General features: G+C 43.7%; 1 protein-coding gene across 13 annotated transcripts in view; it reads left to right on the plus strand.

Moving 5' to 3' along the window:
• Window positions 1-16,330, plus strand: part of CADPS (calcium dependent secretion activator) — a 562,280-nt gene that overhangs the window by 341,631 nt on the left and 204,319 nt on the right. For 12 of the 13 annotated variants that reach the window (XM_061622068.1, XM_061622066.1, XM_061622061.1 and 9 more), the window contains exon 12: window positions 7,007-7,143. In XM_061622068.1, coding sequence (XP_061478052.1) covers window positions 7,007-7,143 — 137 coding nt within the window. The remainder of the gene's footprint in view (window positions 1-7,006; window positions 7,144-16,330) is intronic. The other variant, XM_061622071.1, reaches the window with a different exon arrangement.

A 16,330-nucleotide genomic window follows, 5' to 3' on the forward strand; every position in this document is an offset into this window, starting at 1 on the left:
AGATTAGCACCATTCTTCTTGGTTTTCTATGTACAGGGATTCATTTTGAAATATTGGAAGGCAGTCAGACATTCTATTCCTCCCACCTACAGGCTGATGTGGCACATTCCAGAAACAGTTTTGCTACATGCTGTGCAGTTTGTCTAGATTAGGCCTCAGACCACGATCCTGGCACCTCAGGAATAAAACTAGGGGCAGATGATAGGAAGCTCAGGGAAATACAGAAAGAACAGGGCCAAAAAGAGGCCATCAGGACTAAGAGGGAGTCTTCAGGAGGCAGATTCCTTTGCCAAGCACCCTCAGAGCTGGTATGTTAGCCTGGCTGCCTGCAGCCTATTGTCTGTTCTCAGTGGAAGTTGCGTCAATGACACCTGAGCAACCAAGGTTGCCCCAGCACAGCAGGTAGGATTGGTGGGGCGAGCATAAATTCACAGGCACAGCCATGAGCAAACACAATTCTTTATCTTTTCAAAAGAATCCATGTGGGCAGCATGCACTGACCCCGTTATGAAGACTAGTTTCTACTGTAAAAGAGAAAAAAGTAACTCCACCTATTCTCACTGCCAAACCTGCCACATCACCCCATGTCTAGCGCTATGAGCCTGGTGTAATTGTCTATTTATTTATGTATTTATTTATTTATTATTTAATTTATATCCCGCCCTTCCTCCCAGCAGGAGCCCAGGGTGGCAAACAAAAGCAGTAAAAACACTTTAAAACATCATAAAAACAGACCTTAAAACACATTAAAACAAAACAACTTTAAAACATTCTTTAAAAAAGCTTTAAAAACATCTTAAATAAAAAGTTAAAAAAAAACATTGTTCAGGAAAAAAATGTTTTTAAAAAAGTATATTAAAAGAATTCCAGCACAGACGCAGACTGGGATAGGTCTTAACTTAAAAGGCTTGTTGAAAGAGGAAAGTCTTCAGTAGGTGCCGAAAAGATAACAGAGATGGCGCCTGCCTAATATTTAAGGGGAGGGAATTCCACAGGGTAGGTGCCACCATACTAAAGGTCCGTTTCCTATGTTGTGCAGAATGGACCTCCTGATAAGATGGTATCTGCAGGAGGCCCTCCCCTGCATAGCGCAGTGATCGACTGGGCATATAAGGAGTAAGACGGTCTTTCAGGTATCCTGGTCCCGAGCTGTATAGGACTCTGTATGCCAAAACTAGTACCTTGAACTTGGCCCGGTAATAAATGGGCAGCCAGTGCAATTCTTTAAGCAGCGGGGTGACATGTTGGCGATACCCTGCTCCAGTGAGCAGTCTCGCCGCTGCATTTTTATTTATTTTTATTTTATTTATTTATTTGTTGAATTTCTATACCGCCCGACTAGCATAGCTCTCTGGGCGGTGTACAACAGAGAATATAAATATACACAATAAAATCCAATAAATCAGTGCAAGGGACATGTATATACAAATCCACAAATCTAAGATCAATTACAACATATTTAAAACTAAAAACTAAAAAACTAAAATGCCTGAGAAAAGAGGAAGGTTTTAACTTGGCGCCAAAAAGATAACAACGTCGGCGCCAAGCGCACCTCATCGGGAAGACTATTCCACAGTTCGCACCGGCTGCAGCTTCCAGACCAACCTCAAAGGCAGCCCCACATAGAGCGCATTACAGTAATCCAGCCTAGAGGTTACCAGTGCATGGACAACAGTGGTCAGGCTATCCCGGTCCAGAAACGGCCACAGCTGTCTTATCAGCCGAAGCTGGTAAATGGCACTCCTAGCCACAGAGGTCACCTGGGCTTCTACTGACAAAGATGGATCCAGGAGCACCCCCAGACTACAAACTTGCTCTTTCAGAGGGAATACAACCCCATCAAAGCAGCCAATTGACCAATCATCCGAACTCAGGAACCACCAACCCACAGTGCCTCTGTCTTGCTAGGATTCAGACTCAGTTTTTTGGCCCTCATCCAGCCCACCACTGAGTCCAGGCCCGGTCCAGGACTTTCACGCCTCTCCCAATTCAGATGTTACGGAGAAATAGAGATGAATATCGTCAGCATACTGCTGACACCTTGCTCCAAATCTCCTGATGATCGCTTCCAAGGGCTTCATATATATGTTAAACAGCATGGGGGACAAGATGGTATCCTGAGGCACCCCACAGCACAGCTGCCAAGGGGCGAAAGACAGTCACACAATGCTATTCTCTGAGACCGACCTTGGAGATAGGATCGGAACCTTGTAAAACAGTTCCTCCAATACCCATCTGACCAAGTCAACCCAGAAGGATACCATGGTCAATGGTATCAAAAGCCACTAAGAAATCCAGTAAGAACAACAGGGTCGCACTCCCCCTGTCCTTCTCCCGATAAAGGTCATCCATCAGAGCGACCAAGGCTGATTCAGTCCCATAACCAGGCCTGAACCCGGACTGGGATGGGTCAAGATAATCTGTTTCATCCAAGAGTACTTGCAATTGCTGCACCACGACCCTCTCTATCACCTTCCCTAAAAAGGGGGTATTTGCAACCGGTCTGTAGTTGTCACAAACCAATGGGTCCAGGGTGGGCTTTTTCAGGAGTGGTTGGATCACTGTCTCATTCAAGGTGGCTGGAACCACTCCCTCCTGCAATGATGCATTGACCACACTCTGGATCCTCTCGGTCAAACCCCCTCAGCAAGCTTCAATAAGCAAAGAAGGGCAAGGGTCGAGAGGACACGTTGCTGACCACATCATTGCAAGCACCTTGTCTACGTCATCAGGCTGCATCAACTGAAACTGTTCCCAAGAAGTTGCAGCAGATGTTGCACTGGACACCTCATTGGAGACTACAGTAGGTGTGGAGGGGGCATCAAGACTGCTACGGAGGCGAGCAACTTTACCCTCAAAGTGCCTTGCAAACGGTTGACAGTAGGCCTCTGAAGGCTCTAAAACTTCGTTTCCTGGAGTTGATGTCAACAGACCCCTGACTATCCAGAAAAGCTCCACTGGATGGCTACTTGAGGATGCAATGGAGGCAGAGAAGTAGGCCTTCTTCACCACCCTCACCACCACACAGTAGGCACAGTTATAATGTTTTACTCATGCCCAATCAGCCTCACAGCACATCTTTCACCACTTGTGCTCTAGCCGTCATCCAGCCTGTTTCATTACCCTTAGCTCACTGGTGTACCAAGGTGCAAACTGGGCTCCACAATGTCGGAGAGGGCGCTCGGAGGCAACCGTGTCAAGAGCCCGACACGCCTTGCTGTTCCACAGCGTGACAAGAGCTTCAACAGGGTCACCTGCTCTATCTACTGGGAACTCCCCCAGGGCATTCAGGAATCCGGTGGATTCCATTAGGCTCCGGGAGCGGACCATTTTAATCTGTCCTGCAGGGAAGGATCGGAGCCATAAGTCTAAACTTCACCAGGAAGTGGTCTGACCATGACAATGGGGTGACATCCACCACCTCCCATCTCCAGACCACCCCTTTCTCCATCTGGAGCAAAAACCAAGTCAAGGGTGTGCCCTGCCCTATGCGTCGGGCCAGTGAGAACTTGAGACAACCCCATGGTCGTCATGGAGGCCATGAAGTCCCGAGCCGGAACACTAGAGGCAGCCTCAGCATGGACATTGAAATCACCCAGCACTATCATTCTGGGCTCCTGCCAACACCACAGCCAAGACGGCCTCTGCTAGCTCAGTCAGAGAAGCTGCTGGGCAGCAAGGTGGACAATACACCAGCAGCAACCCTAGTTTCCTGTCTCCTCTGCCCGACACCAGGTGCAGGCCCTCATAGCCAGCTCCAAGACAGAGTGGTTTCCTGGTGACAGAGATGGAAGTTCTGTAGACCACAGCAACTCCTCCCCCCCCTAATCCCTGCAGCCTGTGCTGGTGTTGCACTGAGTATCCAGGTGGGCAAAGCTGGGTCAGATGAACTCCTCCCAGCCTACTCACCCAGGTCTCAGTAATGCACACCAAATCGGCACCTTCATCCACAATCAAATCATGGATGAGAGTTATCTTATTGTGTACCGATCTATTGATGTTTGTTTTTTTAAAAAATCATATAGAACACAGCATTTAATTTTTAATAACTATTAATGGAGGCTGAACACTTAACAGTTCAGAGGCATGACACTTGAGTCCTGTGAGGTCAGGATTCTGCCGGCTTAGAGGATGACGGCCCCTTCCAATTTGTAGCCATTTTTCTCTGGCTTCTATATTAAAGCATCAGGACTGGCTCATAATTGGAAAAGTCATGAAATATTTGAGCAGAACTGGCAAATGAAGGCCTCCAGCCAGTTTGTCGGCTTGCAGTATACTTGGGGAAATTTGAATGCTACCGTCTTGATTATTTAAATAATTTTTAAAAAGCTTCATGCAGCCTGTTAAAACTATGAAGCTTTTCATTTGTTATGTATGCATTAATTATTCTGACTGCTGTAACACTTGAAAATGGAAGAACGCATGGGAGGGGACTTTATGGGTAAATTTGTATGAATCAAATCAATCTTGGCCCAGAAGAGATGGAGGCATCATTTGTCAAAAAAGATAGAAAGCATTGGATTGGTTGCTCACAGCGTACTGCAATTTGAAACCCAAGGTAGGCAGACTGCCTGAAGGTCTTATGCCTGAAGGGAAAGTAAACATACAGCCTGATCCACAATTCCATTTAGCCTGCCATTTAGATAGAAGACAATTTAAGCCCTGTGGGGATAAGGAAGGAGCTATATGGGCTTATCAGGATTGGCCCCAGACATTCATTTTCCTGCTTCAAGCATAAATTGGCGTGCGTGTGCGCACACACACACACACACACACACAGATTTACAGAATCTAACCAATCTGAAAGTTGAAACTTCTGAAAAATCATCAGTACCACTGTACCTGTGAGCAGCAAGCCAACTTAGGGGGCTCAGAGCAGACTAGCTTAGTTGGAGGACTCATGGGGAATAGCGGTGGGCCTGCAGCAGCCTCATTCTGCCTGATGGTAGGGCCAGCCCTATCTCTTAATTCACATGTGGATTCTCCATGCCACTGAATTGATACATGTATGGGATTAATCTTGTGGCAACAGCCAACTAGATAAAACTCTGTTTTATTCTAATTGTTGAGGCCGCTGTATGGATGTGCCGTTAGGAATTAAACAAGAAGTTGATAAAAGAAAAAGAAAAAAATAAACTAGTTACTGACTAAAATATGTTCATAATGAACCAAATATGTAAAATCACACCCTGGAATAATTGATTATATCCCATCAGGTGACTGCAGTTATATGTACAATTACTTAGCAATTAAGACCCACTGAATTCAGTGGGGCTTTATGCCAAGTAAACATGTATAGAGAAGGTTAGGCTGCAAGTCTTCGTTCAAAAGATGCAGAATTAAAGAAATGTATGTATTATTTGCTGAATCAACACTTTCTTGCAATTACTGGAGATGTTTCATGTTTTACAGGTTTGCATGAGTAGTCTTTTAGAAAGCCACAATCTTTTACATTGATAGTTAATAATATAATATAAAGGGCTCCCCCCCTTCTTTTTTAATAAAAAAAAGGCTGCTCTAATTCCTTAACGTATGAGTCAGGCATTTACAAAGCAATCTCTTTTGTTTCTACATAAACATAGCTCCACTTGCTGTTTTTAAAATCCAGACTTTTTCATTTCTTATTGTGCTTTTGAAGTGAGAATCATCCCAGAGAATCTCTAGGTCTTCATTTTAAGTGTGTTGTTGTGCCCTTCAGTTTTGCTAATTCTCTTAAGACCCTAGTATGAAGCTGTAAACAAGGTGGGGATTTAAATCCTCCTTTCCTTTATTTGTTAAGGATTTGGGCAAGGTCTCATGTAGCAGAAAACTGAGTCAATGGACAAAAAGAATTTAAGAGGAAAGTGCATTTTAATTCAGATGCCCCTGACTGAACACATCTGCATCAGGACACTGGAAACAATGTTTTTTGTAGCCATGTCCCAAACTATGCTTGCTTCCTGCAACTTAGGTATATTAATTTGTTAGGTATATTAATTCATATGGGTAATATGTTTAGTCTGCAGAAACATGTTCCAAAAGATATGACCTTAAAATGAAACAAGTGAATAAACTGAAAAACATTAAGGTTGCAATACTCTGCCCACTTCCTTGAGAGGAAGCCCCCATTGAATGGAGTGGGTTTTTATCTGAGTAAACATGAATAGCATCAGGCTGCATCTTGTGTCCCTTCTCTCTCAAAAAAGGTAGACCAGAAGTTGAACCCCGAGAGTAAATCCCGTTGAAATCAGCAAGATGTACTTCTGAGTAGAAATGTATAGTATTACATGTCACTTCTCTGAAGCAGTTATTAGTAGGATCCAAAAAAATCAAGCTACTCTGTCACTGAAATGAAAGTTTCACCTCCGTTTAACTTGCCCACAGTGTTTAAAGGAATATCCTTTTTGTTGTTTCTTTCACAAAAGATTTAAAATCTGGTGTTAGCAAACATAAAGCAAAAAAAAACCCCACCTCTGCCTATGAATGCAGGTTGAGCAGAACAAAAACAAAAAAGATGGATGGGAATTGGTCCCAAAAATATCTAAATGGGTTTATGCTTCGCCAAATATAGTAAATTTAAGAAAACATAATGAACCACATTTCCTTAGAATGGCAGAATCTATTACAATTATTTAGAAGTACATAAATAGGAGCTGGCTGGTTGTTACTGTCCTGCTAGTTTGTTTGGGGGATGAGTTGTTTTGGAGATTTGGCTTTGTTTTGTTTTGCGTTTATGAAGGAAAAGTTACTAGATCTTTTTGTTCTTTTGTTAAGTACTGAAGAAATGTGCTCTAGTGGGTAAATGATTATTTTAGTACTTTTGGTCTAAAAGCAATAAGGCAATCAACAAGTGTTGCAAGTTGACAATGGAAGCTGAAGACTCTTTGACAGAGACTTGTGAGCCTGGAGTTCAGCTAAATGCTAGGGAGCACTGTACTTTTCATGCTTCATGATGTGTGTTTGATGCATCTTATGCAATGCAACATTTCTCTAAATTGTGTCTTTCTCTATATGTATAAATGAACAGATGCAGATAGAGCTCAAAAACATGGCATGGATGAATTTATCTCTTCCAATCCCTGTAACTTTGACCACGCTGCGCTCTTTGAGATGCTTCAGCGCCTCACTTTGGACCACAGACTTAATGATTCCTATTCTTGTCTGGCAAGTATATTCTTTGGTCTATGCAATATAAATACTGGGCACCGAAGTCTGATCTGGTTAAGTGTGTACCATGCCACTGCCATTAGTGGAAGTAGTGCCTGCTTACTCCAGGTCTGAATTTGGCCCTGAGACATCTTGTGTTTCAAAAACATCCTCTGTTGAACTTACTGTCTGTCCTACCAAAAGCTGAAGATGATCCTGCTGTTGTGACTTTAGACTATACTTGATTATTTAATTAGACCTTCAGAACATTACATATTTTGTGTGGAGTGCATATCATTTAAAGTTATATTGCTTGTTCTGATGATGCCAGGATGGTAGTTCTGGCACACTTCCTTGGCCCTTCATTTGATAATATTTAGTCTTCTTTTTAAAAAGTTCTTTGCAATTTCTAAATGCTTTGGCAAATTGATAAATGTCATAATTTATGACATTGAGGCTGTAATCCTAAACACACTTTTTTGAAAGTTGTGGTTGTTGTTATGTGCCTTCAGTAACCCTCACTAAAAGCAGTGGGATATACTTTGGATATCCACAGTGTAATAACCAATGTTAGTCATGCTCAAAGTAGACACACTGAAATCAATGGACTTAAGTCCATTGTTTTCAGTGGCTTTACCCTGAGTGTGGCTTAGCTGGATACCACCCATAGCGTTGTGCTGTTAGGGTGCAACCTTCAACATGGTTACATGGATATATGTCCCACAGCATGAGGATTACTGCTCAAAAAAGAAGTGTACATAGGACTGTAGCCTTAAAGTTTAAAGTTTTAAAATAAAAGTGGAAGTTAATTTTTGTAAAAGAGAAATAAAAACAAAATGTACATTTTTATTATCTGCATGCAGATGTAGTTGTAGCAAAGACTGAACAAAAATAAATACACTTCCTTCTTTCACAACTTAATTTGGGCTGGTGCTCACCAGGACAGAGCCTTGTAACTTTCAAAAGCATTTGAGCTCCAGCTCCTATCTTCTTAGGACCAAAAATGCAGGAGATTTGTGAATAGGATTTTCTTAAAGTATTAACAACAGCTATGGGGGAAGGGATATTTAGGTCAAAACCATGCACAGGAATCTGTTCTTAGTGCAGTTTTCACAATTTAAGATTCCCACCCCCAAACCTAGGTGTACCACACTGGACAAAATATGGAGCTTCTCGCCTTTGAAGGGAGACAATTTTTAATTGGGAAAATGGCATGGGGGGGAAGGGGAGTTGTCTCCCCTTCACAACTGTGTTCCCATTATGATCCCCTGCACCAAATTGGCTTCACATGTTGTTCAGCCCATAGAAAAGTAAGCACTGATTATTGGCATCATCTCCCGCATTTCATTGAAGAAGCTTTTAAAACAAAAATGATATAAAACAAAGGTTTCAGCCATCAGTTCAAAACAAAACAAATCAATAACACTGTAGTAAAGTCTGAAACAACAGGCACAAACCCCAGATTTTTTTAAAAAAAAGTAAACAGCAAAAACTAGGAAAAAAAACACCCAGGGCTACAGTACATGATGCATTTTTTTACCTACATTGGACTGCTCCAGGAGGCACAGTGTTAAGTGGGATATAAGGCCATTTAATTAGAATTGTCATTTTCTTCAATGAGTCACAGCTGATGAAAAGGTGAATGAGAACAAAGGTTGGTAAGCAACCTGAGGCATTATTTAGATTGTGAAAAGAAGCAACTGCAGACCTGTCTCTCAAGGTTATTACGTTTGAGGGGAACAGAGTTCAGAACCTGTTTGGGGCCTTCCAACCCATCCCTGTGGGCTGGGTTTGGGGGGAGGTAGTAATATACCCATGCCACTGCAGCACATTTTATGATGTGCAGACTGTGAGGAGCCATGAGCAGAAAGGTCTATCTGTTCTTGGGGCTTTGAACCTGGGTGGGGTTACTCAAGAGGAGACTGAAGTAGAGGGAGATGGGCTCTACTACCTCATAAAAGCATAAGAAGAGTTAATCTGAGCCAGACTAAGGGCCTATCTAGTCCAGCATTCTGTCTTCCATAGTGGCTGACCAGATGTCTCTGGGAGGTCTACAAGAACGGCCTGAGGGAAATGGTCCTCTCCTGCTTGTGATCCCCAGCAACTGCTTTTCAAAGGCATAATGCGTCTACTCCTAGAGGTAGCTGTATAGCCATCATGACTAGTAGCCATCTATAACCATTAATAACTCCAAATTAATTGATAACTCCACTGACACTGGGAATGGGGAATGTTACAGTTGGTGAAATACTTACTAACTCTACCCACTGAAGATTTTTTAAAAAAATAATCAGTACAGCTGTGGCCCTCATTCACCCAAATTATTTGTAACTTGCCTCCTTATTCTTGCCTGTGCACAATGGCTTTTTAATGTCTTAATGGAATGACTTACACAGCAGACATGCCAGATGTAATATGTTCCACCCACAACTAATTTACCTGAAATCTGCACTGGATGCTGTGGAGGTCACATGACATGATTTTTAGAATACCAAAAAATTAAAATAGAAGTCTATAAAATGAGTAGTAGCTACAGTACTTTTAAAATCTGCTTTGTTTCATTCCTAGATACACATATACAACCACACACATCCCATTCCCTGTGCAATGTAAGGCTTACTTAAGAGTTCCCCAACAACATCTTCAGTAAGTGGGGGGGTAGGTTTACAGGTTCCTTCTACCAGTCTGTGCAGGCCAACCATATTGTGGAACTCACTGGCCACCAGCGGAAAGCAACAGACCCCTTTCAGACTTCATCAGACCTGCTATATGAGCAAATCATTGTAGTCTCTCCATTCCTGCTTGCGAAACACCTGAGTGCAGATCAAGAGGTGGGGGGAGGTATCAGAGAGTGAGCAGGAGAAGCATTTATATTTTATGACTTACGATGGTGTCTGGAAACTGTGGACTAGTTGGTTAAAAATGCATTCTAAGCTTCAGTTTCAACTGCTAGCCATAGGATGTTGAGAGATTTGGAATAACAATCCAATAAAAATTGCATGAGTTTGGATGGTTTTTCCTCATAATTGGGGTCAGATATGACTGGAGTCATGAAGGAATTTCCATCCAGATCAGACTGAGTTTCATTTTGCCTTTCATTGTTGTCTGAAGCTTGCCTCCATTTCTTGAATCATCTGCAAGTGTATTATATTGTTGCATGCACCCCAATCTCTAAGCAGTGAGAATTCTAGGGGTTCCTGCTCTTACCCAGGATTTGGTTTCCTTGGACTGAGTGTCTCTGGAATGAGAGAGACTGTGGTGTTTTTATGAGATATGGTATATTTACACATATATACAACAGGAGCTTAAGAAGGAGGGTTCACAGCATCCATCAGAACTTTCCATAGCTTTGGGGGTTCAGACACAAAGAGCAAGCAAGCCTCTCTATCTGTTTTCATCTCCTAGCCTTTCCTCAGACTAACTCTAACAACAAAAGCCGATCCTTACACATGTTAATGAGGGCACTCGATGGATGAATCCATTAAGTTATGAATGGAACTAGTCTGACTAGTAGAACAGGTTTTTTCCTTTGCAGATCCCAAACCACAGGCTGGAAAGGGGATTCATAGAAATCATCCATCTCACACCCCAAATCCCATAACAATATATTCTGCAAATGTTTTTGTGCTGTGTCCATGATGATCTGATCATGTTTATGGCATGCTGGAGTATGCACTGCACAGGTGGAGGGTGATGAATGAATGGAACTGACCTCAAGCTGGGGAAGAACTTGAAATATGTCCACAAAAGTTCCTAGCAAAATAATTGTCATTCTGCACAAATCTCCATTAATCAACTGTGGCATATCAGTGGCCAAGAAGAAAAGCTTCCTTCTCTGATCACCTCAAGGTGATTCCTACTCAGCATGGGTGACTAGGTGAGCATCTCATTGAAAGCTGTTGGTTCTTTCTGACTACTGTTCAGAAGAAGGCTAGGACTGCAACTGAGACAAATAGTGGTAACGAGAGAGGAAGTTCCAGGCTTAATGAACAATATAAAAACTGACAAATCACCGGGCCCGGATGGCATCCACCCGAGAGTTCTCAAAGAACTCAAATGTGAAATTGCTGATCTGCTAACTAAAACATGTAACTTGTCCCTTGGGTCCTCCTCCGTGCCTGAGGACTGGAAAGTGGCAAATGTAACGCCAATATTCAAAAAGGGATCCAGAGGGGATCCCAGAAATTACAGGCCAGTTAGCTTAACTTCTGTCCCTGGAAAACTGGTAGAAAGTATTATTAAAGCTAGATTAACTAAGCACATAGAAGAACAAGCCTTGCTGAAGCAGAGCCAGCATGGCTTCTGCAAGGGAAAGTCCTGTCTCAGTAACCTATTAGAATTCTTTGAGAGTGTCAACAAGCATATAGATAGAGGTGATCCAGTGGACATAGTGTACTTAGACTTTCAAAAAGCGTTTGACAAGGTACCTCACCAAAGGCTTCTGAGGAAGCTTAGCAGTCATGGAATAAGAGGAGAGGTCCTCTTGTGGATAAGGAATTGGTTAAGAAGCAGAAAGCAGAGAGTAGGAATAAACGGACAGTTCTCCCAATGGAGGGCTGTAGAAAGTAGAGTCCCTCAAGGATCGGTATTGGGACCTGTACTTTTCAACTTGTTCATTAATGACCTAGCTCCACGAGCTAGAGGGAGCCCCAGCTGACAAAGCATCAAGGCGAGTTAAGCAGCAGAGCGAGTTCGGCAGCAGGGCGAGGAGGCCAGGGCCCCCCACTCTGCCCATCTGTTCCCTGACCTCAACTAAACCGCAGTCTCCAACCCATTGACGTAATAAACCTTAAACAAAACTATGCAGGTAAGAAGCCAGCAGGGGTGTGGGGGCTTTCCAGTGTTTTGCACCGCCTGCAGCATGTACGACTATCTGCCTGTTGGACAGAAGTCGTGGGTATGCTCTCGGTGCAATGAGCTCCTGGCTCTCCGGGAACGACTTCATTTCCTTGAGGCCAAGGTGGCGGACCTGGAAAAGCTGAGAGAGGCAGAGATGTGTGTGGAGGAGGCCTTCAGGGACGTTATAGCTGTGTCCCACTCCAACGATGATAGCTCTCCTGCTATCATGGAGAACGATGGTCTCGGGGAAGGACAGCATCCAGCTGAGGAAGAGGGAAACGATCCCTTAGAAGGGACCCATTCCTTGGGGGATGAGCAGCTATCCTCTCGTGCCGAGGATATATCTCCAGAGGGTGGAGGGATCCTTGTAGTGGGTGATTCGATCATTAGGAACATAGACAGTGGGGTGTGTGATGGGCGTGTAGACCGCAAGGTGTTTTGCCTGCCTGGTGCGAAGGTTGCGGATATCGCCCGTCGTTTAGATAGTTTGGTAGACAGTGCTGGGAAGGAGTCAGTGGTCGTGGTGCACGTTGGCACCAACGACATGGGGAAATGCAGCCGTGAGGTCCTGGAAGCAAAATTTAGGTTGCTAGGTAGGATGCTGAAAGCCAGGACCTCCAAGGTGGCTTTCTCTGAAATGCTACCGGTTCCACGCGCAGGACCAGCCAGACAGGCCCAGCTTCGCAGTCTCAATGCGTGGATGAGACGATGGTGTCGGGTGGAAGGGTTCGGATTTGTTAGGCACTGGGGAACATTCTGGGACAAGCCGGGCCTGTACAAAAGGGACGGGCTCCACTTGAACCAGAATGGAACCAGACTGCTGGCACTTAAAATTAAAAAGGTAGCAGAGCAGCTTTTAAACTGACTGAGGGGGGAAACCCGACAGGAGCTGAGAAAGGTCCGGTTCGGAATAAACCTCCCCCCTGGGATAAAAACCAAAGAAATGATGAAATTTTAAAAGGGGTAGGCCTAGAAGTAGGCATTGTGAGAGCAGGGGCACAGGATATAAATTCAGAAGAGCAAAATTACCACAGGCCTAACCACAAGTGCCAAAGACACTTGAAGAGAGACACTGCTTACAAGTGCCTGTACGCTAATGCTAGGAGCCTCCGAACCAAGATGGGAGAACTGGAGTGCTTGGTCTTAGAGAAGAGCATTGATATAGTGAGCATAACGGAGACCTGGTGGAATGGAGAAAACCAGTGGGATACGGTTATCCCTGGATATAAACTATATCGGAAGGACAGGGAAGGACGTATTGGTGGCGGAGTCGCTCTATACGTGAAAGAAGGCATTGAATCCAGCAAGCTCAAAACCCCAAAAGAGGCAGACTCCTCCACAGAATCGTTGTGGGTGGTGATACCTTGCCCCAGGAGGGACTTAATACTGGGAACGATCTATCATCCCCCTGATCAAAATGCTCAGGGAGACCTTGAGATGAGATATGAAATTGAGGAAGCATCCAAACTAGGAAATGTGGTAGTAATGGGTGACTTCAACTACCCGGACATAGACTGGCTGCATATGTGTTCCAGTCATGACAAAGAAGCAAAGTTTCTAGATATTCTAAATGACTATTCCCTAGACCAGTTGGTCATGGAACCAACCAGAGGGATGGCAACCCTGGACTTAATCCTCAGTGGGGACTGGGACCTGGTGCGAGATGTAAGTGTTGTTGAACCGATTGGGAGCAGTGACCACAGTGCTACTAAATTAAACATACATGTAACTGGCCAATTGCCAAGAAAATCCAACACGGTCACATTTGACTTCAAAAGAGGAAACTTCACAAAAATGAGGGGATTGGTAAAAAGAAAGCTGAAAAACAAAGTCCAGAGGGTCACATCACTCGAAAATGCTTGGAAGTTGTTTAAAAACACTCTATTAGAAGCTCAACTGGAGTGCATACCGCAGATCAGAAAAGGTACCGCCAGGGCCAAGAAGATGCCAGCATGGTTAACGAGCAAAGTCAAGGAAGCTCTTAGAGGCAAAAAGTCTTCCTTCAGAAAATGGAAGTCTTGTCCGAATGAAGAAAATAAAAAAGAACACAAACTCTGGCAAAAGAAATGCAAGAAGACAATAAGGGATGCTAAAAAAGAATTTGAGGAGCACATTGCTAAGAACATAAAAACCAACAACAAAAAATTCTATAAATACATTCAAAGCAGGAGACCATCTAGGGAGACAATTGGACCCTTGGATAATAAGAGAGTCAAAGGTGTACTAAAGAACGATAAGGAGATTGCAGAGAAGCTAAATAAATTCTTTGCATCTGTCTTCACAGTGGAAGATATAGGGCAGATCCCTGAACCTGAACTAACATTTGCAGGAAGGGATTCTGAGGAACTAAGACAAATAGTGGTAACGAGAGAGGAAGTTCTAGGCTTAATGGACAATATAAAAACTGACAAATCACCGGGCCCGGATGGCATCCACCCGAGAGTTCTCAAAGAACTCAAATGTGAAATTGCTGATCTGCTAACTAAAATATGTAACTTGTCCCTTGGGTCCTCCTCCGTGCCTGAGGACTGGAAAGTGGCAAATGTAACGCCAATCTTCAAAAAGGGATCCAGAGGGGATCCCGGAAATTACAGGCCAGTTAGCTTGACTTCTGTCCCTGGAAAACTGGTAGAAAGTATGATTAAAGCTAGATTAACTAAGCACATAGAAGAACAAGCCTTGCTGAAGCAGAGCCAGCATGGCTTCTGCAAGGGAAAGTCCTGTCTCAGTAACCTATTAGAATTCTTTGAGAGTGTCAACAAGCATATAGATAGAGGTGATCCAGTGGACATAGTGTACTTAGACTTTCAAAAAGCGTTTGACAAGGTACCTCACCAAAGGCTTCTGAGGAAGCTTAGCAGTCATGGAATAAGAGGAGAGGTCCTCTTGTGGATAAGGAATTGGTTAAGAAGCAGAAAGCAGAGAGTAGGAATAAACGGACAGTTCTCCCAATGGAGGGCTGTAGAAAGTGGAGTCCCTCAAGGATCGGTATTGGGACCTGTACTTTTCAACTTGTTCATTAATGACCTAGAATTAGGAGTGAGCAGTGAAGTGTCCAAGTTTGCTGACGACACTAAATTGTTCAGGGTTGTTAAAACAAAGAAGGATTGCGAAGAGCTCCAAAGAGACCTCTCCAAACTGAGTGAATGGGTGGAAAAATGGCAAATGCAATTAAATATAAATAAGTGTAAAATTATGCATATTGGAGCAAAAAATCTGAATTTCACATATACGCTCATGGGGTCTGAACTGGGGGTGACCGACCAGGAGAGAGACCTCGGGGTTGTGGTGGACAACACGATGAAAATGTCGACCCAGTGTGCGGCAGCTGTGAAAAAGGCAAATTCCATGCTAGCGATAATTAGGAAAGGTATTGAAAATAAAACAGCCGATATCATAATGCCGTTGTATAAATCTATGGTGCGGCCGCATTTGGAATACTGTGTACAGTTCTGGTCGCCTCATCTCAAAAAGGATATTCTAGAGTTGGAAAAGGTTCAGAAGAGGGCAACCAGAATGATCAAGGGGATGGAGCGACTCCCTTACGAGGAAAGGTTGCAGCATTTGGGGCTTTTTAGTTTAGAGAAAAGACGGGTCAGAGGAGACATGATAGAAGTGTATAAAATTATGCATGGCATTGAGAAAGTGGATAGAGAAAAGTTCTTCTCCCTCTCTCATAATACTAGAACTCGTGGACATTCAAAGAAGCTGAATGCTGGAAGATTCAGGACAGACAACAGGAAGTACTTCTTTACTCAGCGCACAGTTAAACTATGGAATTTGCTCCCACAAGATGCAGTAATGGCCACCAGCTTGGATGGCTTTAAAAGAAGATTAGACAAATTCATGGAGGACAGGGCTATCAATGGCTACTAGCCGTGATGGCTGTGCTCTGCCACCCTAGTCAGAGGCAGCATGCTTCTGAAAACCAGTTGCCGGAAGCCTCAGGAGGGGAGAGTGTTCTTGCACTCGGGTCCTGCTTGTGGGCTTCCCCCAGGCACCTGGTTGGCCACTGTGAGAACAGGGTGCCAGACTAGATGGGCCACTGGCCTGATCCAGCAGGCTCTTCTTATGTTCTTATGGGGAGGGTAGCTATGAGAGAACTAAGAAAGGTCCTGAAATGCAAAGATGTATCACTGAACACTAACGTCAGGATCATTCAGACCATGTGTATATGTATGAGAGAGAGAGAGAGAGAGAGATTGTGTGTGATAATTTCATACTAAGTGTATTAGGCCACGTTCTTAATTTCCTGGGGTTCACACAGCTTGACTCACTAAGATCTTTGCATGTTGCAAATAAATTGTAAATACCAACTGGTGGACAGGTGATCTTGGCCATGACTGGAAGCCTGATCCTGAAGGTA

Source organism: Rhineura floridana, chromosome 3, assembly GCF_030035675.1.
Source record: "Rhineura floridana isolate rRhiFlo1 chromosome 3, rRhiFlo1.hap2, whole genome shotgun sequence".
Taxonomy (NCBI): domain Eukaryota; kingdom Metazoa; phylum Chordata; class Lepidosauria; order Squamata; family Rhineuridae; genus Rhineura; species Rhineura floridana.